The sequence below is a fragment of the Eptatretus burgeri genome, chromosome 13 (genome assembly GCF_056783735.1).
Source record: "Eptatretus burgeri isolate ZD-2024b chromosome 13, Ebu_testis_v1, whole genome shotgun sequence".
NCBI lineage: Eukaryota > Metazoa > Chordata > Myxini > Myxiniformes > Myxinidae > Eptatretus > Eptatretus burgeri.
In genome coordinates this window covers 61775103-61798622 of record NC_140973.1, presented here as the reverse complement: position 1 = coordinate 61798622, position 23520 = coordinate 61775103, and the positions used below count along the sequence as shown (strand labels likewise).

The following is a 23520-nucleotide window of genomic DNA, read 5'->3' as shown; positions in this document are numbered from 1 at the left end:
CACGTCATGTGCACAAAATAAACCCCGCACATGTACGGAACAACTCGGGTTGGGTTAGGTGCATCATGAGATGACCTCCCCACGTGCTCGGCATACCCAGCGTCAGGTCATGGGAACAAAATAACCTCCCCACGTGTTCGGCATACCCAGCGTCAGGTCATGGGAACAAAATAACCTCCCCACGTGTTCGGCATACTTAGCGTCAGGTCATGGACATGAAATGATCTCCCCACGTGCTCTGCAGACCTCGTGTCAGGTCATGTGCATGAAATGATCTCCTCACGACGGTGCAGAAAACCGCTTGCTATTTTTGCCTGTATGTGATGAATATTACATGTGGTTTAACCCTTGACCCCTGCCAAAGAGAGGGGGGTACCGAGGGTGGGGAAACGACAGACATGACACCGTGCAAGTGATTCACTGACATCATATATCTCTCCCCGAGGTGGAGCGTATTACGATTGACGTACGTACGGCACATTGCATGTTGCAGAAGCTGTAGCTGCTGCTTGGAAAGCTGGGCAAGCTTTTCCTCCGTCGCAGTCGTTGCAAGGCACAGGTTCGGCAGGGTTTCTGGATCTGTAAGGACCAGAAGGACCAACATTAAATTGCATTGCACCTGAAATTCGATCACATGATTGCATCACACGTACACGCACACGCACACACACATATATATATATATATATATATATATATATATATATATATATATATATATATATATATATATATATATATATATATATATATATATATATATATATATATATATATATCAGAGTCACAGGTCGCTTCAACACCTTGTTTGTTTACCTTGCAGACCTTCACATGATTTGCACCTCCACCAAAGTCACCTGGGTATGAGTCGAGCAAATAATAACGTAAATTGGAGCCCTTGTTATTCTTACGACTCGTTTTAGGATGTGGTACCAAGCACCCTATAACTTATTTTACTTTACTGGGATCCAGTTCATCTATTTGGCTCAAGCATTAAACAAGGAAACACACAAGGATATCAGATGCAGGTGGAGGACACTCAGCCCATCATGCCAGCACCACATCCACACCACAATAATGTATCAACAAAAGATCACAATAAGAAAATGCAAAAAAAAAAAATTATTTTTTAGTATTCTTTTTCAAGAAAGTGTTTTGTGGTTTTTATTTTTTTTTAAGTTTGGTAGTTTTCTTTTTTCTTTACTCAGGGGAGGAGGCATGGGCTTGGTTAAAAAAACACAAAACATCAACCACACAATAACCCTTGATGAGATCCCCACCAACAGCACCGTACACAATCACCCATCAATGCTCAAACTACCTAAAAGTCCGACCAACATCCCATACCCCTCTATCTCCATAACTTCCAGGTACTTATCTAATTATAATTTAAACTTATCTACTGTTTCTGCTGCCACTACCTTTCCAGGGAGACCATTCCATACATTAACTACTCTGAGTGAAAGTCCCCTGCCTTGCTACCGTCTCAACACTCCTCTTCTTTACTCTCAGGCTATGGCCCCTGGTCCTATCACTGTCTACTCTGTTGAATAATTGCTATAATTCATCTGCACTTATTTTATCTTTACCTTTCATTATCTTAAACATCTCTATCATATCTCCTCGTAACCGCCTCCTTCCTAGTGTATAAAGCCCTGTCTCCTTCAGCCGCCCCTCATAGCTGAGTCCAGCTCTGCCCAGAATCAATCTAGTAGCCCATGCGCTGAACCTTCTCTATGGCATCTCTGTTCTTCCTGAATTGTAGTGCCCCAAACTGCACACAATATTCTAGATGTGGCCCTCAATAAATTCCTGTACAATGTTCACGCCACCTCTTTTGATTTATGAATGATCCCCCTCTGAATACAGTCTAAACCCCTATTTGTTTTACCTTAGCTGCCTGGCACTGTGCTGCCTGCTTACCTTCCATATCTATTACCACCCCCAGATCCTTCTCCTGTGTGACACGCTCCAAAATTACTCCTTACATCCTGTAATCTCTATTTTCACTGTTTCCCATTCCCAACACCTTACACTTGCTCAGGTTAAATTCCATCTGCCAGTCTTTTGCCCAATCTATGCAAGTATCAATACCTTCCTGAATCTGATCACCACCCCCTCTGCTATCCACCTTACCTCCAAGCTTTGTGTCATCTGCAAAATTGGAAAGCCGACTCTTCACCCAACAATCCAAATCATTGATGTAAATAATGAATAGTACTGGTCCGTATGCAGATCCCTGAGGCACCCCGCTACTTACATGTGCATGGAGTGCTGAGGTGTCATTTACCAGACGGCGGTATCCTTGGGTTAACCAGAGGCGGTCCCTTTGGGTGGGTGCCTGGAATATCCTATCTCAAAGACAGGATGATCACCTGTCTCTGTTATCATCTGAGCTCAAACGTTTGAACATTGGTATTGCAGCACTCTCTGTGGTTCGGATAATTACCTCTGCCACCAAAGGTGGCGTTTGTTTGTTTGTCTTTGTTTGTTTGTTTGTGTGCAGGATATCTCAAAAGATTGTATACAGATCCGGATGAAATTTTGTGGAGAGGTTGGGTGCGTGACAAGGACGAAGCGGTTAGATTCTGGTGAAGATCTAGATCCGGATATGATAATTTTTGAGTGATTCTTCACCATTGAGAGATAGGGTTAAACCGATATATCGCAATACATCTCAAAAAGTTGAACACTGATTTGGATGAAACTTGGTGGACACGTTAGTATGTGACCATGACAAATTGATTCGATTTTGGTGAAGATCCAAATCTGGATCTGGATACAAGAATTATTTAATTCTTAAAGTGATTCTTCAACATTGAGAGTTTGGCCAAAATCGATATATAGCATGATATTTCAAAAATGTTTTGGGCCCGATATATTATCGTGGATCAGGCATTGCATAGCGGAGGTATGTGCTATACCGAGTGCCCTTCTAGTTCTTGGTAGGGTTCGCCACCATCTGCTTGAACATCAACTCCCAGAGCAGTCAGGCTTTGCACCAAAGAGGTCAATGATTGACCGTATCCTTGCCCTTTGGGTCCTCACCAAATGCAGACAAGAGTTTCGGCTGGGACTACTTGCAGCCTATGTTGATCTCTGCAAAGCATTCGATTCATTGAATCAGGATGCCTTCTGGAGGATTGTTGGTCTTCGTGTGGTGCCACCAAAACTGATCAATCTAATGTCTGATCTCCATTCTGGGGAGATCAGACATTAGATTGACCAGTCCCATGGATTATAAAGGAAACCATAATGGTGACACCTGTCTGTCACCAATCCACATTGAATCCAGAAACTTCTCTCCCAATATTTGTCCTTTTTCTGTGAGGTGTATAGCGACGATTTTACTGCCAGGTGCTTGACTTGAGTTTGGTGTTTTGGCCATGCCGATTAGGCAATACCAGGGGTGAATAGGTCATTGATGGAAATCATAATATTCTGGTTAAACCTTTTTGCCTAATGTTGGCAACACGTCATGGAAACTCTGCAGCTGCAGAATCCTTTCCTTTCAGGAATGGCGGTTCATGCTGTACAAGATAATTAATTATCTTGTGTTATGTATGATGGGAATATGTCATTGTGACGTTCGTATTATTATAGTATTATTATACTTCAGACAGGCAGACTGTAGCCCCTTCCCTCTCTTCAGACCCAGAAAAAAAATCACAAGATGGTCAAACACTTGGAAAATGTCATTAAGTATTAACAAATCTCACACCTTCACTATCTCTCTCCAAAAGGACCATCTGGCAAACCCTCCTGTCTACTTCTTTAACAATCCGCTTGAGGAAGTTTCGTCATTCAAACTCCTGGGTCTCACAACCAGCCATGATCTTGATAATGGTCTGCTATTTTATGTTGGGTTTGTTTGCCTCATCACATAGCCTTTTCGTAACCTCGACAATCACTCGCAAAACCTGGTTACGTCACCAAGTATACCTGGCTAGAGATTTCGGGAAACCAGATAGTACATGCTCTTATGGCTCTCTTCCAGCACACTTAGCACATTCTACTGACTCAGCCAATTTCCATTTTGCCAGATTCACCACAGTCGGCATCTGGTCTCACATTCTGAGTGTGCAGTCTCATTCAATCTTAACAAATCTCACTATCTCTCTCAAAAAGGACCATCTGGTAAACCCTCCTGTCTACTTTCCTAACGATCCTCTTAAGGAAGCTTCGTCATTCAAATTCCTGGGTCTTACGACCAGCCATGATCTTTCTTGGGCAATCCAACCTTTTAAAGTTGGCCTCCAAAGCCACCACTGACTGGACATCCTCTGTCATACAAAGTCCTTCCTTGGCACACCTGAACTCCTATCTACCTAGTCTGCATTCGATTCTCTACCTTCTGGCTTTCATCCGCAGCTTCTGGCTCTACCTTCATCGACAAGGCTTTCATCCGCAGCTTTATGGAGTACTGCCCGCCTCTCTAGGCTGGTTCCCCTGCCTCAGATCTTTCTCAGCTTGACATCATGGAAAGCAAGGCCTTCAAGATTATTGGAATCTCCCGTGATGAAGCTGAGTCTATCGGCCTATCATTTCGCCATCACAAACAGGTGGGTGGTCTCGCTGTCTTCTACCACCTCTTTTCTGGTCTTGCACCCTCTACTCTTTCTGTGCTTTGACCCCTCAGGTGTCTGCAGGGCACACCATGGTCAACTATCAATCCCCTTCTGGTGAAACTACCTAAATCCAGGATCACTGCTAACCTCCACTCATTTGTTCCTTTATTTTTACCACCTATGGAACCAACTTCCACATTCGTTTCAATCTCTTTCTTCCCTCAAGGTCTTCAAGAGAGCTGTTCACCACCATCTCAGATCATCTCCAATCCAAAACCATTATCTTTTTCTACCCTTGTTGTCTCCCCATCCCCAGGTCGGGTCAAATTTGGGAGTATGCGCCAGAGCAGCACGTCAATGCGTCACTTTCTGATGGCACTCCAGAGGCCTCCATCTGGCCATCCCCCAGGCAGATGCCTGGCCCATCCCCATCTCCTTGAGATCCCTCCTCTTTCCAAATTTCCAGTTTTCCCTTCTGAGAATTTCCTTCTACATCCATCCTGTCCATCCTATGCATCCTCTCCTGCCTCCCATTCCTCCCCACACACATTGTTTGTGCAAGCCTGCTGTTGCTGTTCATTTTATCCTGTTGCATCCTGATCTGTTCAGTGGCCGAATACTAGCTCTTCCATGAGCATCCACTGCGGGAAGAAAAAAATAAAATTGTCACAAAGTGAGATATGTTCTCCTCTCACCTATGCCCTCCTGCAGTATGAAGTTCACAGGATTGTTGATGCCAGAAGCAGAGCAGGGCGGCATTACCAGCACAATGCTGACCCGAGCCAGTCTCTGGTCTCCAGGTGCCAGGGACAGGAACTGTTCAGGAAGTAGAGTTATTCCTAGCAGCACACAGTGTGAGAATGCTTAATGCACGAAGGAGGAGGACAATGTGAAACAATAGGGCAATCGACTTAGTTTAGTAGATTGGAACCATATGACATCTTAAGATCCAGAGATAAATGTCCAGATACAAGATTGGCTGTTCTTAAATACCTTCAGATCATTTCACATCTGCTCGATTAGATAAAATATATTCACGTTTTACCCTCACTCATAGATGGTGACTCTTGGATACGCAATACCTTTGCAGTGCAGTCGTTGGCACATGGCATTCAGGGTGGTGCGTGCAGGGTCCTCTGATGGTTGGCAGACAAAAATGTGGCTTTGCCAAGAAGGGAGCAGTGAGCATAGGTGAGCAAGAGTTGGGAATGAACATCCCGGGACTACCAGCACGTCATCGCCTGCCTCGAATAAGCAAAGCACCGACTGTGGACCTAAGCACTGAGACTTGTCCTGTTGGAATAATGAAGCCAAGTATTTTGGAATGTGTATGCATGGCAGGCACAGGTACTGAAAAAGTACTACATTTTTGTATGCACACCTTTTTGATAGAACTTTAATGTCTCCATCAATATATTCCAAAAACCACTATTCACCTGGAGCACCAAATGGCCTTCACTGATGAGGGGTGATGCTTGCAGGTTCTCACGGACGTGTGAGGGGAAGATCAGTACATCTGGGCAGGTCTTGTCTTGCTGCACGATCTGCTTGGAGCCATCTGGATCCGAACCCTGCAGTTGCCCCGCCACAGGTTCCACATAGGTGTACCCACTCCATTTGAGTGCTTCGAGCACACTGTGCATTCTGCGAGGATCAAAGCTGATTATCATCGTGATGATTGACAAGCCACGAGCATGTTTGAAGTACACTACTGCTTGGTTGGGGCCCTCTGCCGATTTTAGAGTAGTTGCCATGGAAATTCGACTTTCTTTACCATTGTGTTGAGAATCTGAAAGCCATTTTGAGCCTGAGGTCACCGTTATTCTTGATTTTGTTTTTAATCTCAACCTGCTTTTCTCTTTTTTTTGAAATATAACAACTATTTTCTATTTATTAATTTAAATATGAATCTTACGGTAGAGAGGGTGGACAATCGATTTATTCATTAATATAGTGGGGTTTTTTTGGTAAATAGCTCCCATTCCTACCATCATTAGGATGAAATGTTGTGTTCGTTGATGCTTGCCTTGTTAGGTTCTGGTTCACCCAGACGTAGACCGGCATTGCGATGCCAAAGGCTTCTCGAATCTGCATGGCCTCGGGTAGCAACGCCTCGAAGGATGGAACGTCCCGGCGTATGCGGACTCGGGCCTGTTCTGCACGCAGTTTGGTTCGCCACCTGCCAACGAGATGGTACATGATACTGTCCACAATTGTGCAGAGCTGGAATGTGTGTGAAGCTTACCTTTACAAGTTGACTCCATTTGACCATTATGAATGTACTTCCAAAGATCTAAACTCCCCCAAATGCATGGTCAACCTATTCCGAATTGAACACGGTCACGGGGCTAATGGTGTGGAGGTACCTTTTGAAGGCCTTTACAACCGGAAGTTTTGTGATTTCACTGTTCTTTGAAATAAATTGTACCAAATTATTATATTCATAAGATATCCCAACAGGTGAAATTGTCAGTCATCATCACGGGTGAATTACGGGAATGCATGAGACTTTGGACTCCAGAGGCCTCCTAACCCTAACCCGAACCCTAACCCTATAACCATAGGAATGAAAGTCATAATTAGATGGCAGAAGATCCGTGCCTGAGCAACAGCCATTCCTGCTTTTCTACGTGGCTGTCTCCATCATCCTGTGACACAGGTGGACCATAAGTACAGAAGTTCCGGCACTGCAGGTCACTTAACAGGACCAGAAGCAGACTCATGTTCTCGCTGAGCTGTGCAAGGATGTGGAAGAGAAGAATGTCGAAAGACAAGATCACAGTAACCTTTGGATTCACAATGGATACTGTTTACATCAAAATAAAACAACGTGGTCAATCAGCCTCAGTTGATGGCACATCCTGTCTTGGACTCATGAGCTCCATTGTCACGAGCAAAGCAACACGACCATCTGATGGATCATGGATCCCTTCGTTGAGGCTTGGAGAAATAATGGCTGCACATTATTTCTGTTAAATTTAATTGTTGTGCATCGTGAGGTAGAGAAAAGAAAAAAAATCACAGAGGGTGATATCACTTCCCCTTTTTACTTACGGGAGCAACTTCTGAGTAAAAGCCACTTCCCACAAGAATCTCCTCCAGGAGCTCTTGATCTGCAGGAGAAATGGATGGGATACCATGATAAGCTTTCCCATCATATACAGTTATACACTAAACACCACCAACACCTGAACTCCACCGCCACCACCACTACCACACCATGTCAGTTGTCCAAAGGAAACCATTTTGTTTTTGCATTTTGTTCGCAGTTGCATCTTTCATGCAAAGGTCAAGGCTCATAGAAGAGCTGCGTTTGTTGCAAGTTTATTGTGGATGTTTATAGATTCTATTGTGGTGTTGAAAAGTTGTTTTGACATAGGGATGGAACAAATTAAGTGAGTTTGCGGACAACTCCATGAGATCAATTCAAGGATCCTTTCTGTATTTTTCCATGTATTTTTTCTAACCTGCTGGAGGTAGATTAAAGATCTGGAGAATGGATGTCCTGCTTGGTCCCTCCAAAGGGATATATGACATCTCATGGCTGGTTGAGCATGTCCTTGCTTGGTCACCACAATCCCAATGAAATCTAATAAATAAAATTAATCGGATGTTTATCTGTTTGTGTTTTTTGCAAGGACCACTGAACCGACAACCACCAAATTTGGCACACAGCTCGTCCGATCCAGGGATTATCCTAAGGTTAATTTCATCCACCACCCAAGGCTTTAAAGATCACTTTTCTGGCTTTTTATTTGTATGCAATCTCCTTGTTAACAGATATCACATGACATATAACAGGGACAAAGGCCAGCACACCTAATTGGTTGAGCTGTGTCTTCCATCCATTAGCTGACTGCACAGCTGGCCTGACTCCATGCAGAATTGGAACATATCTAAATAAATAATATGTTCACCGTTTTCATTCTGCGGTAAGCCAAAGCTTTCCATCCATCCATTGAGACCATACCCTGTGCAGAGCGTTGGTGCTGCCGAAGCAGTCTCCTTGGCTATTGGGCACAATCCTGGATGGGTCGCCACTCCGACACAGGATACCAGCAGACTAGCACTCATTTTGCCGACCTCGGAAGGATGACAGGCATTCAACCCCACCTGGTATTAATTCAACAGTCAAGGGTGATTTGAACTCAGGATCCTGGGATCCCAAGCCCACCACCCTAACCATAGGTGTACAGTAGGTGTACAGTAACTGGTGTACAGTACATTCTTATTCGCAATCGCCATGCCAGAACAGAACATACGTGCAGTGCCAGGACACTGCTCGATGTCGCTCTTCTCAGCTGGAACCCGTGGATCATCACTGTTTCGGGGCCTACTCCAGTCCAGCTCCTCATGGGCGGCCCCAGCAGTGCAGCACATGCACCACCAATCGACATCAGCCGACATGCTCATCACCAAATATCATTGACCAAATGTATATTCGCACCAGACCTGCCTTTACATATGAATGGAATCACTCTGCACTCGCCTCTGCCTCCAAATCCACAATGAGGCTATTTCTGCTGTTTCCTGGAATTGTGTCACAGTATTCTTGACTTGCTTAGATGACGCTCCAATCATATTGAGGTACTTCAACATAGACTTTTCCACAAAACCTCAACAACCCACTTCCACTGGTAGAACATCACACTTCCACCCACGGTCATCACACACTTCTCTTACCTCTTCATACCTACAAAACTTTCTTTCATACGCCCATTCCATATTTCCTTCCCGTGGTACTGTCAGCTCAACGACGATAACCCTTTTTACCACATCAGACCAAATAATTAAATCAGGTCTTTGTTGGATGACTGAAATGAGATGGGAACCTCAGTGCTCTGTTTAAATCTGCATCTACCTGCCAGCCCATACCTGACTTCAAAATGCATGCTGCCCCCTTGATGGCACTTCACCTTACTTTCTCATCCTCCTTTATGAACTTGATAATGGTCTTCTATTTTATGTCGGGTTTGTTTGCCTCATCACATAGCCTTTTCGTAACCTCGACAATGACTCGCAAAACCTGGTTACGTCACCAAGTATACCTGGCTAGAGATTTCGGGAAACCAGATAGTACATGCTCTTATGGCTCTCTTCCAGCACACTTAGCACATTCTACTGACTCAGCCAATTTCCATTTTGCCAGATTCACCACAGTCGGCATCTGGTCTCACATTCTGAGTGTGCAGAGTCTCATTCAATCTTAACAAATCTCACTATCTCTCTCAAAAAGGACCATCTGGTAAACCCTCCTGTCTACTTTCCTAACAATCCTCTTAAGGAAGCTTCGTCATTCAAACTCCTGGGTCTCACGACCAGCCATGATCTTTCTTGGGCAATCCAAATTTTAAAGTTGGCCTCCAAAGCCACCACCGACTGGACATCCTCTGTCGTACAAAGTCCTTCCTTGGCACACCTGAACTCCTATCCATCGACAAGGCTTTCATCCGCAGCTTGATGGAGTACTGCTCTCCTCTCTGGGCTGGTTCCCCCTGCCTCAGATGTTTCTCAGCTTGACATCATGGAAAGCAAGACCATCAAGATTATTGGAATCTCCCACGATGAAGCTGAGTCTATGGGTCTATCATTTCGCCATCACAAACAGGTGGGTGGTCTCTCTGTCTTCTACCACCTCTTTTCTGGTCTTGCACCCTCTGTGCTTTCTGTGCTTTGTCCCCCTCAGGTGTCTGCAGGCACACCATGGTCCACCATCAACCCCCTTCTGGTGAAACTACCTAATCCAAAATCACTGCTAACCTCCACTCATTTGTTCCTTTTTTTTTTTACCACCGATGGAACCAACTTCCACATTGGTTTCAATCTCATTCTTCCCTCAAGGTCTTCAAGAGAGCTGTTTACCACCATCTCAGATCATCTCCAATCCAAAACCATTATCTTTTCTTCCCTCGTTATCTCCCCACCCATGCCATGCCATGCCATGCTTTATCTTTGACATCAGGTCAGGTCACATTTGGGAGCATGTGCTGGTGCAGGACGTTTTGGCAATCAGGTGATGCTGCACTGAGCCATATGCATTTTCCAGGTCCAGCCATGTAACATAGGGATCCTTTTTCTCTTGCCTTGCATATCGGAGAGTGTGCGAGATCATCGCCACAAGCTCGAGACACCCCGGAAAGCCTGGCACACCTGCTTTTTGTACAGATGTATCAATGTATTTCTTATTTACCACAAAGTTGCCCAGTCTTCTCACTAATACAACAAAAAAGATCTTACCTTCCACATTCAATAAAGATATTGGACGAAACTGATGTATCTCCTTCGACTCCTCTTCTTTGGGGGACATAAATCCCATTTGCCAATCACCAACATTGTGGTATCAGCTGTTTCCTCCAAACAACTCTGAGCAGCGACCACAACACTCGTAGCAGCCTTGGACACTTCTTATACACCCCATACGAAATCCCATTCAGACCAGGGGTACTCTTACTTCTAGCTTTCTGCACGACCTCTTGGACTTCTTGCCAACAAAAGTAACTCCTGGCTCTGGTGGGCGGTCAAAGCCCCCAAGGTCTGGCAGGTCCACTGATCTGAGTGGGTTGTTATAAGTCTTCCTCAAATGTTCCTTCAGCTATGCTTGTGGTGCCATAATGGGCCCTGATCTACAACTTTGAAACAGATCCCGAACAAATCCATAAGGATTTCTCAAGAATGCTTCTCTCTTCTTTCTCCATTCCCTTCTTTTCTGTCGAATCCTCTCCTTCCTTGCTAACACCCGAATTTGCTTCCGAATATCCTCCATTAATAGTAACAGGCCAGGTTTCTCTTGTTCACTTGCCATCTTATACCTTTGCTTAAGGTGTCTCTGCTGGGTTCTCAGCTCACCCTTCTGGACTTCTTGACTACCACCGATTTGCCTGTTTCATCCTCCATCCAGAAGCCTTCTTCTCTTCACCGAAACGATCAAGACTCATTGCATAATCAAGCGTGCAGAAATATTCCAGCTTTGCACCCATCTTAAGGTTAATCTTGGACATAACTTCATCCAATTGCCTCCACACTCCATCATTCATTCTCGGCCATCTGATGCGTTCTTTGGTGATCTTCATACCTGGTGCCGGACGTGACTGAGCACAGGTGTTCAGAGTGCTGTGGTATTTCTCCGAACTCTGCATTTCCTGATACACCTTACATTCTACCTCACATTGTAGACTGCGCTGCTCCATCTCGTCGGCACCCCATTTTGGTCTGGTGAATGTTTAAACAAGTTGCAGTCAGATATGTCTTTCCGCGATTGCATGTCATGTACTGAGTCAAATCATCTGCTATTCTAACTCGTTTCCTTTTCCAGTCTGTGTCATTCCGTAAAGTCATTCTGGTGGACTCATCACCCCCCCCCCTTTTCAGTGAATCCTGAGCATATCTTTATCTTTGACATCTGGTAGCAAGATGAAGGGTGTGCCCTAAAAGAGCACTGGTGAAGAGGGGTGCTAACCCTCTTGCCCCCATGCCGTCTCTCCCGCTGTCAGCATCTCTCTGATTGTCACCATCTTTCCGGTAGCTGGCTGTCTTTTCAGCAGTCAGTCGATCTCTCCCGACAGTCCATTTGAATCAGAACAGGACATACAGTGCCAGGACACTGCTCGATGTCGCTCTCCTCAGCTCGAACCCATGGATCAACACTATTTTGGAGCCTACTCCAGGACAGCTCCTCACAGGCGGCACCAGCAGCACATGCACCACGAAGCGACATCGGCCGACATGCTCAAGCTATCTGCTACGGTAAGTGGTGTACAGTACGTTCGTATTCGCAATTGCCTTGCTATGCCGTGCAGTGCCATGACATGCTGTGCCGTGCCATATTGTGCCATGCTGTGCAGTGCCATGCCATGCCGTGCCATATTGTGCCATGCCGTGCCGTTCGGTGCCTTATCGTGCCATGCTGTGCCGTGCCATATTGTGCTATGCCATGCCGTACCATGCCATATCGTGCCATGCTGTGCTGTGCGGTGCCTTATCGTGCCACGCTGTGCATTATCGTGCCGTGCCATATCGTGCCATGCCATATCGTGCCATGCCGTGCTGTGCCGTGCCGTGCTGTGCCGTGCCATGCCATATGGTGCCATGCCATGCCATATTGTGCATGCCATATGGTGCCATGCCATGCCATATCGTGCCATGTCATACGGTGCCATGACATGCCATATCGTGCCATGCCGTGCCCTGCCGAGCTGTGCCATGCCGTGCCATGCCATACGGTGCCATGTCATGCCATATCGTGCCATGCCATACGGTGCCATGCCATGCCATATCGTGCCATGCCATGCCATGCCATATCGTGCCATGCCGTGCCCTGCTGAGCTGTGCCATCCCATGCAATACGGTGCCATGTCATGCCATATCGTGCCATGCCATATCGTGCCATGCCATGCCATGCCGTGCCCTGCCGAGCTATGCCATGCCACACGGTGTCATGCCATGCCATACGGTGCCATGCCATGCCATATCGTGCCATGCCGTGCCCTGCCGAGCTATGCCATGCCATACGGTGCCATGTCATGCCATATTGTGCCATGCCATATCATGCCATGCCATATCGTGCCATGCCATGCCATATCGTGCCCTGCCGTGCCATGCCACACGGTGCCATGCCATATCGTGCCGTGCCATGCCATTCCATATCGTGCCATGCCGTGCCGTGCCACGCTGTGCTGTGCCATGCCATACGGTGCCATGCCATGCCATATCGTGCCCTGCCGAGCTGTGCCGTGTCCTACTGTGCCATGCCATGCCATGCTGTGCTGTGCCATGCCATACGGTGCCATGCCATGCCATATCATGCCATGCTGTGCCGTGCCATGTCATACGGTGCCATGCCATGTCTTATCGTGCCATGCCATGCCATAATGTGCCATGCCATGCCTTATCGTGCCGTGCTGTGCCGTGCCATGCCATATCGTTACCATACCGTGCCATGCTGTGCCGTGCCATGCCATGCCATATTGTGCCATGCCGTGCTGTGCCATGCCGTGCCATGCCATACAGTGCCATGCTGTGCCGTGCCATGCCATGCTGTGCCATGCCATACGGTGCCATGTCATGCCATATTGTGCCCTGCCTAGCCGTGCCGTGCCATATCGTGCCATGCCATATCGTGCCCTGCCGAGCCGTGCCATATCGTGCCATGCCATATGGTGCCATGCCATACGGTGCCATGCCATGCTATTCCATATCGTGCCCTGCCGTGCCATGCCATATCGTGTGATGCCATACGGTGCCATGCCATGCCATATCGCGCCATGCCATGCCATATCCTGCCATGACATATCGCACCATGCCATACCATATCGCGCCATACAATATCGTGCCATGCCATGCCATATCGCGCCATGCCATATCGTGCCATGCCATATCGCACCATGCCATATCGCGCCATGCCATATCGCGCCATGCCATATCGCGCCATGCCGAGCCGTGCCGTGCCATACGGTGCCGTGCCATACGGTGCCATGCCATGCCGTGCTGTGCCGTGCCGTGCCATGCCATACAGTGCCATGCTGTGCCGTGCCATGCCATATGATGCCATGCTGTGCCATGCCATACGGTTCCATGCCATGCCATATCGTGCCATGCCATGCCGTGCCACACTGTGCCGTGCCATGCCATAAGATGCCATGCCATATTGTGCCCTGCCGAGCTGGCCGTGCCATACTGTGCCATGCCATGCCGTGCCATGCTGTGCTGCGCCATGCCATACGGTGCCATGCCATGCCATATCATGCCATGCTGTGCCGTGCCATGTCATATGGTGCCATGCCATGTCTTATCGTGCCATGCTGTGCCATGCCATAATGTGCCATGCCATGCCATATCGTGCCATGCCATGCCATATCGCGCCATGCCATATCGCGCCATGCCATGCCATATCATGCCATGCCATATCGCGCCATGCCATATCGCGCCATGCTATGCCATATCGTGCCATGCCATATCGTGCCATGCCATGCCTTATCGTGCCATGCCATATCGTGCCATGCCATGCCATATCGTGCCATGCCATGCCATATCGCGCCATGCCATATCGTGCCGCGCCATGCCATATCGTGCCATGCCATGCCATATCGTGCCATGCCATATCGTGCCATGCCATATCGCGCCATGCCATATCGCGCCATGCCATGCCATATTGTGCCATGCCATGCCATATCGTGCCATGCCATATCGCGCCATGCCATATCGCGCCATGCCATGCCATATTGTGCCATGCCATGCCATATCGTGCCATGCCATGCCATATCGCGCCATGCCATATCGCGCCATGCCATATCGCGCCATGCCATGCCATATCGTGCCATGCCATATCGCGCCATGCCATGCCATATCGCGCCATGCCATGCCATGCCATGCTGTGCTGCGCCATGCCATACGGTGCCATGCCATGCCATATCATGCCATGCTGTGTCGTGCCATGTCATATGGTGCCATGCCATGTCTTATCGTGCCATGCTGTGCCATGCCATAATGTGCCATGCCATGCCATATCATGCCATGCCATATTGTGCCCTGCCCTGCCGAGCCGTGCCATGTCCGTCCCTTGAAGATGTATGGTTTAAAAATGACGTTGTACAACCTTGTAAAGGATCAATTTGTTTTGAGAAATGGAACTTTACAATGCTCGCGCTTTCTGCCTCCCTCACCGCTTCCATCCGTCCAACGGTTTTCACACAAACATTCATTATTGACTGTGACTGGACATTTGATATCACTTTTCACATCCTCTGACAGAGCTTGAAGAGGAACCCAAACTCTCACACCACCTCGACACTAATCGATCCCTTGTGCCCTTTTTTTCGGTTTATAAAATCGGTAATTTTGCGATTAAAAGTCGAAATCATCATCATCTTCTTCTTCTTCTTTTCTTCCTCTTCTTCTTTTTCCCCTTCTTCTCCCTCTTCTTCTTCTTCTTCTTCTTCTTCTCAGTTTGCCGTGACGCCACAATCAAAGTTGACCGCCATGTTGCTATTGTAATCACGGGTTACATCTCGGTACGAGTTAACTCAAACGGGCGGATAATGGTCCATTTTACACAAATGTGTGGATTAGTCGATCCATCCTTGGCGGTTAGAGTACAGTAAGGTCATCCGCCACGATTGAGAGAGAATCCCGTGCCGTGTCCGTGCCATCCCGTGCAGTGTCCACCACGATTAAGCGGAAGAAACAATTGTCGCTTCAACTGTTGCACAATCTCTGCCGAGCTACTCACACACGTGCACCCGGGCGATTTGAGTTCACAGTACGAATGGCGTCCCGGGAAAGTTAAACGTGACGATCCCGTAACATACAGGACACCTGGTTCGCCTGCGATGGAGCGACAAAGCATTCGTCGCCCATTTTGTCCGAGGTGCCTGGGCGGTGTCTGTGCTGTGTCCGTGCCGGAGTAATAGAACTGATTTGCCTAATAAATAAGATTCATCGGATGTCCGTCCGTCTGTCTCTGTTCGCGTTTTTTTGCAAAGACCGCTGGACCGACAACCACCAAATTTGGCACACAGACCAAGTCCAACCCGGGGGATGTCCTTCAGGTATTTTCATCCACAATCTCAGCCTTTAAAGACCCCAAACAACCATAAGACCTTTTTAATTTTTTATTTTTACATGCTTGAGAGCTAAGACCCCTTAAGACCCTTAAGACCATTGGATTCCCCGAACACAATTAAGACACTTTAAAACCCCGAATCCCCCCAAAGACCCTTTGGACACCAAAGACTCTTGAAGACCCCGAGACCCTTTAAGACCATCAAGTCTTTTGAAGACCCTTAAGACCCCTTAGAGCCAGAAGACCTTGAAGACCATTCAGACTTCGAATACCCTTAAGAACTGTAAGACACCAAAGACCCTTAAATACCTCACTGCTCCTTAATACCCCCAATGGATGTAAGACCCTTAAGACCTCAAAGATACTTCAGACCACTTTACCCACAAGTGTTCTGGCTCTCCTGCCCCAACACAGTTCCCCACCCCCATCCGCATGCCCCATCCTCAGCCCCACTGGCTCTCCTGCTTCTCAGTATCCCCCACCTCCACCCGGGCAACCATGCGAGTGACGAATGAATTTTAAAGTTCCATTTATAAAGAACTCCTTTGCAAGGTTTCTAGATTTTAGATACTAGTGCATGCCCGTACGTGTGTGCCCGTACGTGCGTAGCCGTATGGCCGTGTTTAAATTTTTTTTTTAATTGTGATGTCAATAGTGATGTCATAGCATCGTGTCCTGTCATTGGTTGATAAATAAATGGCCATAACTTGGGAACCACTTGTCCGATTAATATCAAACCTTGAAAGGCACATACTCAGGTCCCCAGCAATATACCTGGCAAGTTTCAATTAGATCGGACCAGTGGTTGTCGAGAAACAGCGGTCGCAGACAGACAGACAGAGATTGCTGGAATTATAGATAGACCAGTGCGGGCCTGTAGGTGCATGCCCGAAGGTGCGGGCCCGTAGGTGCGTGCCCGTACGTGCGTGGCTGTACATGCAAAAAAAATAAAAAAAACTTTCAAACCGCGTGCCAGAAATAACAACCACACATGCCATTAATTCGCTCTCCCCCCTCTCTCCCCCCCTCCTCTCTCGCACCTCCTCTCTCCCCCCCTCTCGAATTGTGACACCCCCTCTCTCTCACCCCCCTCTCGCCTCCCTCTCTCACACCTCCTCTCTCCCCCTCTCTTGAATTGTGACGCCCCTCTCTCTCGCCCCCTCTCCCCCCTCTCCCCCCCTCTCTCGCCTCTCCTCTCTCCCCCCCTCCTCTCTCACCCCTCTGTAAATGTATTCACAAATGTCGACCAAGCACAACAATTAATTCAAACCTTGGGAAACACTTGGGAAGTAGCTGAAACGGATGAAGAAGAACGATATCAAACTTTGAAAAGGCACATACTCAGGTCCCAGCGTCAATTGTGACATCATATCAACAAAAAAAAGAGGAAGCATTGTGACGTCATTCATGACGTCATCACGCCGTGTCCTGTCATTGGTTGACAGACGTTATTGGTCATTATTGGTTGACAGACAATATATAGGTCGTTATTGGTTGACAGACATTGGTCATTGTATCATGTTATTATTTTTATTACTGCCAATTATTGTGCTATTTTTATTATTGTTACAAGTAACGTGTTGACGTGTGTCAACGATCGCGTAACGTGCCTACAACTTATGGCCAGTTATGCGGAACGTGTGAGTCATACGCTGGTATACGTCGAAAAATTTCAAGCATGGAAAATTTGTCTAACACCTCGGAGTACTACGACGTATGCCAGCATACAAAGACGTATGCCAGCGTACTACGAAAAAAAGCCAGCGTGCTCTTAACGTATACAAACTTACCCATAACGTATTCGACTTTGTGTGCCAGTGTTTGAGTCAAATTTTGCATACGTCAGGCATACGCTGGCTAAGTCGTCAAGGTGTGATTGGGCCTTAAACGACGACTGGATTGGGGCATTATTTCAATTCTATCGGACCAACCGTATCATAAATGGCCATAACTTGGGAAACATACCCAGGTCCCCAGCGTCAATTGTGACATCATATCAAACGAAGAAGAAGAAGAATTGTGACGCCCCCCCATCTCTCCCCCCAAGTCTCGCTCTCCTCTTTCGCCCCTCTCTCTCGCCCCCACTCTCACCCCCCCCTCTCACACCCCTCTCCCGCCACCTCCTCTCTCGTCCCTTCTCTCTCGCCCCCCCCCAAACATTGGGATTAATTAATAATTTGAACAATTAATTTAAACCTTGGGAAAAAACAGCTTTCAAACCTTGGGAAACAGCTGAATTGGATCAAGAACGATATCAAACCTTGAAAAGGCACATTTTTCCCAGTGTCAATTGTCCCCAGCGTCAATTGTGACATCATACCAAACGAAGAAGAATTGTGACGTCAATCGTGCAATAAATAAATAAATAAATAAATTAACATTAATTGTGACGTCATAGCACCGTGTCTTGTCATTGGTTGACAGATAAATGGCCGTAACTTGGGAACTGCTTGTCCGATTAATATCAAACCTTGAAAAGGCACATACTAAGGTCCCCAGCGTCGATTGTGACATCATACAAACGAAGAAGAAGAAGAATTGTGATGTTAATCGTGCAAAAATAAATAAATATTAATTGTGACGTCATTCGTGATGTCATAGCACCGTGTCCTGTCGTTGGTTGACAGATAAATGGTCGTAACTTGGGAACCGCTCGTCCGATTAATATCAAACTTTGAAAAGGCACATCCGCGCGGCCCCCGCTCTATTCCTGGCAAGTTTCAATCAGATCGGACCAGCGGTCGTCGAGAAATGTCAGTCGCATACAGACACACACACACACACACACACAGATTGCTGGAATTATAGATAGACTAGTACGTGCCCGTAAAATAATAATAATAATAATAATAATAATAAATAAATAAACCACACAGGCCGTTTCTTCGCTCTCACGTGCCCGTACGTGCGTGACCTGGAAGTTCGATATTATTCGCAGTTACGATTATTCGCAATTTATTTTTAATATCCAATTATTCAATTAGCGCCAACGTATTTTACCTTTTCGCAATGTCGTGGCAAGGAAAAACAAAAAGAGAAGAGAAGAGAGAGAAAAAATTTACTTTCTGGTTCGGAGCATACCAGCACTCTGATGTTCCCGAAATTTATACACCGTCTAATATGAAAACGTTCATAACTTGGGCCATTGTGTTTATCTATAAATGCGCATAAGAAATCAAGAAATTATTAGAATACACGAAGTCATCACTCTCTGAAAGCCCGTACGTTGTAACCCGTAATGGGGAACGTGGCTGTGCTTCCCTTCCCCATCGGCCACGCCCACGCAACAACGTGTCTTCCCATTGGTTTGGTAAATAAATGGCCATAACTTGGGAAGCACTTGTCCGATTAATATCAAACCTTGAAAAGGCACATCCTCAGGTCCCCAGCAATATACCTGGCAAGTTTCAATTAGATCGGACCTGAGGTTGTCGAGAAACAGCGGTCACGCACGCACGCACGCACGCACGCACACACACACACACTGCTGGAATTATAGATAGATTAATATGCTATTATTATTAATACTAGTGCGGGCCCGTAGGGGCGTGCCAGTATGTGCAGCTTCGTGCCTGTAGTATCAGGTCCCCAGCATCAATTGTGATGTCATATCAAACGAAGAAGAAGAATTGTGACGCCCCCCTTTCTCCCCTCTCCTCTCTCGCTCCCCTCTCTCGCCCCTCTGTAATTGTGACGTCATATCAAACGAAGAAGAAGAAGAAGAAGAAGAAGAAGAAGAAGAAGAAGAAGAAGAAGAAGAAGAAGAAGAAGAAGAAGAAGAAGAAGAAGAAGAAGAAGAAGAAGAAGAAGAAGAAGAAGAAGAAGAAGAAGAAGAAGAAGAAGAAGAAGAAGAATTGTGACGCCCCTCTCTCTCGCCCCCCTTTCGTCCTCCTCTCTCGCCTATCTATCATTATAGATAGATAATCTATATAACTCTCCTCCCCTCTCGCCCCCTCTCTCGCACCTCCTCTCTCCCCCTCTCTTGAATTGTGACGCCCCCCTCTCTCTCCCCCCTCTCAAACACACAGACATCTATCTATAATTCCAGCAATCTGTGTCTGTCTGTCTGTATGCGACCGCCGTTTCTCGACGACCGCCAGTCCGATCTGATTGAAACTTGCCAGGAATATTGCAGGGGACCCGCGGATGTGCCTTTTCAAGGTTTGATATCAATCGGACGAGCGGTTCCCAAGTTACGGCTATTTATCTGTCGACCAATGACAGGACACGGTGCTATGATGTCACGAATGACGTCACAATTAATATTTATTTATTTATTTTTTTGCACGATTAAAACTTGCTAAGAATATTGCTGGGGACCCGCAGATGTGCCTTTTCAAGGTTTGATATTAATGTCTGTGTATTAATATTAACTGGTGCGGGCCCGTAGGGGCATGCCCGTAGGTGCGTGCCAGTATGTGTAGCTTCGTGCCTGCAGTATCAGGTCCCCAGCATCAATTGTGACGTCATATCAAACGAAGAAGAAGAATTGTGACGCCCCCTCTCTCTCGCCCCCCCCCCCGACTCTCCCCCTCCTCTCTCGCTCCCTCTCTCCCTCTCCTCTCTTGGCCCCCTCTCTCCCTTCTCTCTCCTCCCTCCGTAAATGTATTCACAAATGTCTACCAAGCACAACAATTAATTCCAACCTTGGGAAAAAAACAACTTTCAAACCCTTGGGAAACAGCTGTTTCCCTCGGGAAAATTAAAACCTTGGGATTAATTAATAATTTGAATAATAATCAAACCTTGGGAGTAAATAATTAAATAAAGTGAGAATTAAATAATAATATATGCCTGGTGTTGGCGCAGTGGTTAAGGCAGCGGCTTGGGATCCACAAGGTCCTGAGTTCAAGCCCCGTTGGGCCACTGAATTAATACACCAGGGGGTTGACTCAGCCTGTCATCCTTCCAAGGTCGGCGAAATGAGTACCAGTGTACTGGGCCGGTGTATACCCCGGAAAAATAGGTGTACCATATCCCTGTGGCGTAAGAGGCGACCAGGGTTGCGTCAGGAAGGGCATCCGGCGTAAAACGTGCCAAATCACGATGCGGATCATACGGATGATTCGCTGTGGCGACCCCTAACGGGAGCAGCCGAAAGAAGTAGGGTAGATAGATAATTAAATAATAATCAAACCTTGGGATTAATTAATTAATTTAAACCTTGGGAAACACTTGGGAAACAGCTGAAATGGATGAGGAAGGACGATATCAAACTTTGAAAAGGCACATACTCAAGTCCCCAGTGTCGATTGTGACGTCAATCGTGCAAATTAAAAAAAAAACATTAATTGTGACGTCATAGCACCGTGTTCTGTCATTGGTTGACAGATAAATGGCCGTAACTTGGGAAATGCTTGTCCGATTGATATCAAACCTTGAAAAGACACATCCGCGGGTCCCCTGCAATATTCCTGGCAAGTTTCAATCAGATCGGACCGGCGGTTGTCGAGAAACGGCGGTCGCAGAGACACATACACACATTGCTGGAATTATAGATAGATTAGTTTCCTCATTACTCTCAATGCTGGAATAGCAACGGCAAACCAGCCCATGTATTCCTTGCCCCGCCAGGTTTGTAATTCAACGTCTCCTTGAGGAGTTCACGTGCCTGACTGACGTCATCCAAAAAGGTCCAATCAACGCCACCACGGACCCAGGTCGAACCTTCAAGGCTTCATGTTTATCCATGACGTAGAATGCTGCAGTATAAGGTGAAGGGGACTTCTGTTTAACGGTGTACGTTGGTCTCGATTAAATCCAGGTGTGGAGGCATACCTGTACGGCTGTACGACTACGAGAAACGCACAAACAAATGGAAATATGCTTATACTGTACATCATAAGGTATAACTCCGTATTAAGGATAGTTGTAGACGTGTCTAAGTGCGCAGTGTCTGCCCACATTTCAGAGTACGAAAGGCCAGGTTGTACGCGAAGCGTCTCGCCCTCTCATCTTGAAGTTCTGCAAGGTGATCCTCGGACGGGGCGTCGTAGCGGATCAGGCTGCGATCATGGTCGGGCTGGCGACGTAACTTGGCGAACAGGTCGGCTGCCACGATGTAGACCCTCCGAGGAAATTGCGCGGGAGGACAGCTTCTCTGTTCCCCACACCGATTACCTCGTGCGATCCTTGTCGCGAAGTTTGGGATCCGTGCAGAGAGAGTCGGCATTGGTGCTGCTGGAGAAACTCTCCAACCCCATCGGGCTCCGACGTGACTTCGAACCCCCAACTGGCGATCCCTACATCTCAAAACGCTCCAACGCCTTTCCTCTATGACACGCGGCGTGCGCGATGCGTTTCCATGGTGATCAAGGACGCTCCAACAACTTTCTCTGATACGCGGCGCGCGCGATGCGTTTCCATGGTGATCAAGGACGCTCCAACACCTTTCTCTGTGATACGCGGCGCGCGCGATGCGTTTCCATGGTGATCAAGGACGCTCCAACGGAACCGTCTCACGTTACGGGGAAATGATCCGTAACTCGACAAGCGATACTTAACTGGGACTTCAGCTCATTAAACGACCTTCAGCAACACCAGGCCAACGAGGTATAATGCGGCGGACACGATAGTTTATAATTCAGGCCGACGCATGTGGTATAATTATTCCGCCAACAGCAGGGAAAGGATAAAATCATCGCGAAGAAACCGAGGCACAAGCAGAGGCCATTTGGCCCACCATGCCCGTGCTATAGCCACCTCCCAGGAACACCGCCTGCCCTCTGAGTTCCGTTGATGGTCGTTCCCCTTCCACGAGTATTCGCCGACGCAGCAGTTACGGGGCAGATAATACGTTGGATGATATAAACCAAGCTTCTCCACACATTAGATATGACGCCATGTTTGTGAGTTTGGGAATCGAACCCAGACGAGTCAACAAAATGTTAAATATTCCTCCTCTGAGTTCTGCTGCAGGTGGCACTCTACCAGAAGGGTAGCTTTTAGTTAAGGCCAACACCCCCCCCCCCCGATCGCCCATCGGGGAATGACCATGAGACCGGGTTGCTCAACAACGAGTGTACAACGTTTTGCCTCCCCAAATGTTTGTCCTGAAAACAACAGGCTTAACTTGGGACACATAAGGCCAACAGGATGGATACAGTCACAAACTCACAATTACAGAAATTGAAGGGGAAAAAAACTGGGCAGGTGGATTTGGAGAGGGTTCATGGGGGTAGAAAAGACCAAGGTTGTGTAAGGGGTTTGACCTGAGAGGGTGGTGAACAGTCACCTTGAAGCCCTATAGGGAAGAAAAGGATTCAACTGACCGAGGTCATCGATTTTAAAAAGCTAAATGAGGCACGTGTCAGATCAGAGAAATAATGGGCATGATCACTAGGCGAGGCATTGAGGAGTAGGACCGACACTCGATAATACACATCAACAAGCCAT

General features: G+C 47.1%; 1 protein-coding gene across 2 annotated transcripts in view; it reads right to left on the bottom strand.

Moving 5' to 3' along the window:
* Positions 1–22453, bottom strand: part of NSUN7 (NOP2/Sun RNA methyltransferase family member 7) — a 48988-nt gene extending 26535 nt beyond the window's left edge. The window contains exons 1-8 of one of the 2 annotated variants that reach the window (XM_085852742.1): positions 22030–22453; positions 7623–7681; positions 7170–7303; positions 6595–6747; positions 6005–6212; positions 5651–5861; positions 5264–5384; positions 471–579 (exon numbers count right to left, since the gene is read on the bottom strand). In XM_085852742.1, coding sequence (XP_085708868.1) covers positions 471–579; positions 5264–5384; positions 5651–5861; positions 6005–6212; positions 6595–6747; positions 7170–7303; positions 7623–7681; positions 22030–22297 — 1263 coding nt within the window. In that variant the 5' untranslated portion in view covers positions 22298–22453. Of the gene's footprint in view, positions 1–470; positions 580–5263; positions 5408–5650; positions 5862–6004; positions 6213–6594; positions 6748–7169; positions 7304–7622; positions 7682–22029 lie in introns of both variants that reach the window. The other variant, XM_085852741.1, reaches the window with a different exon arrangement.
* Between the last annotated feature and the right edge of the window lie 1067 nt (positions 22454–23520).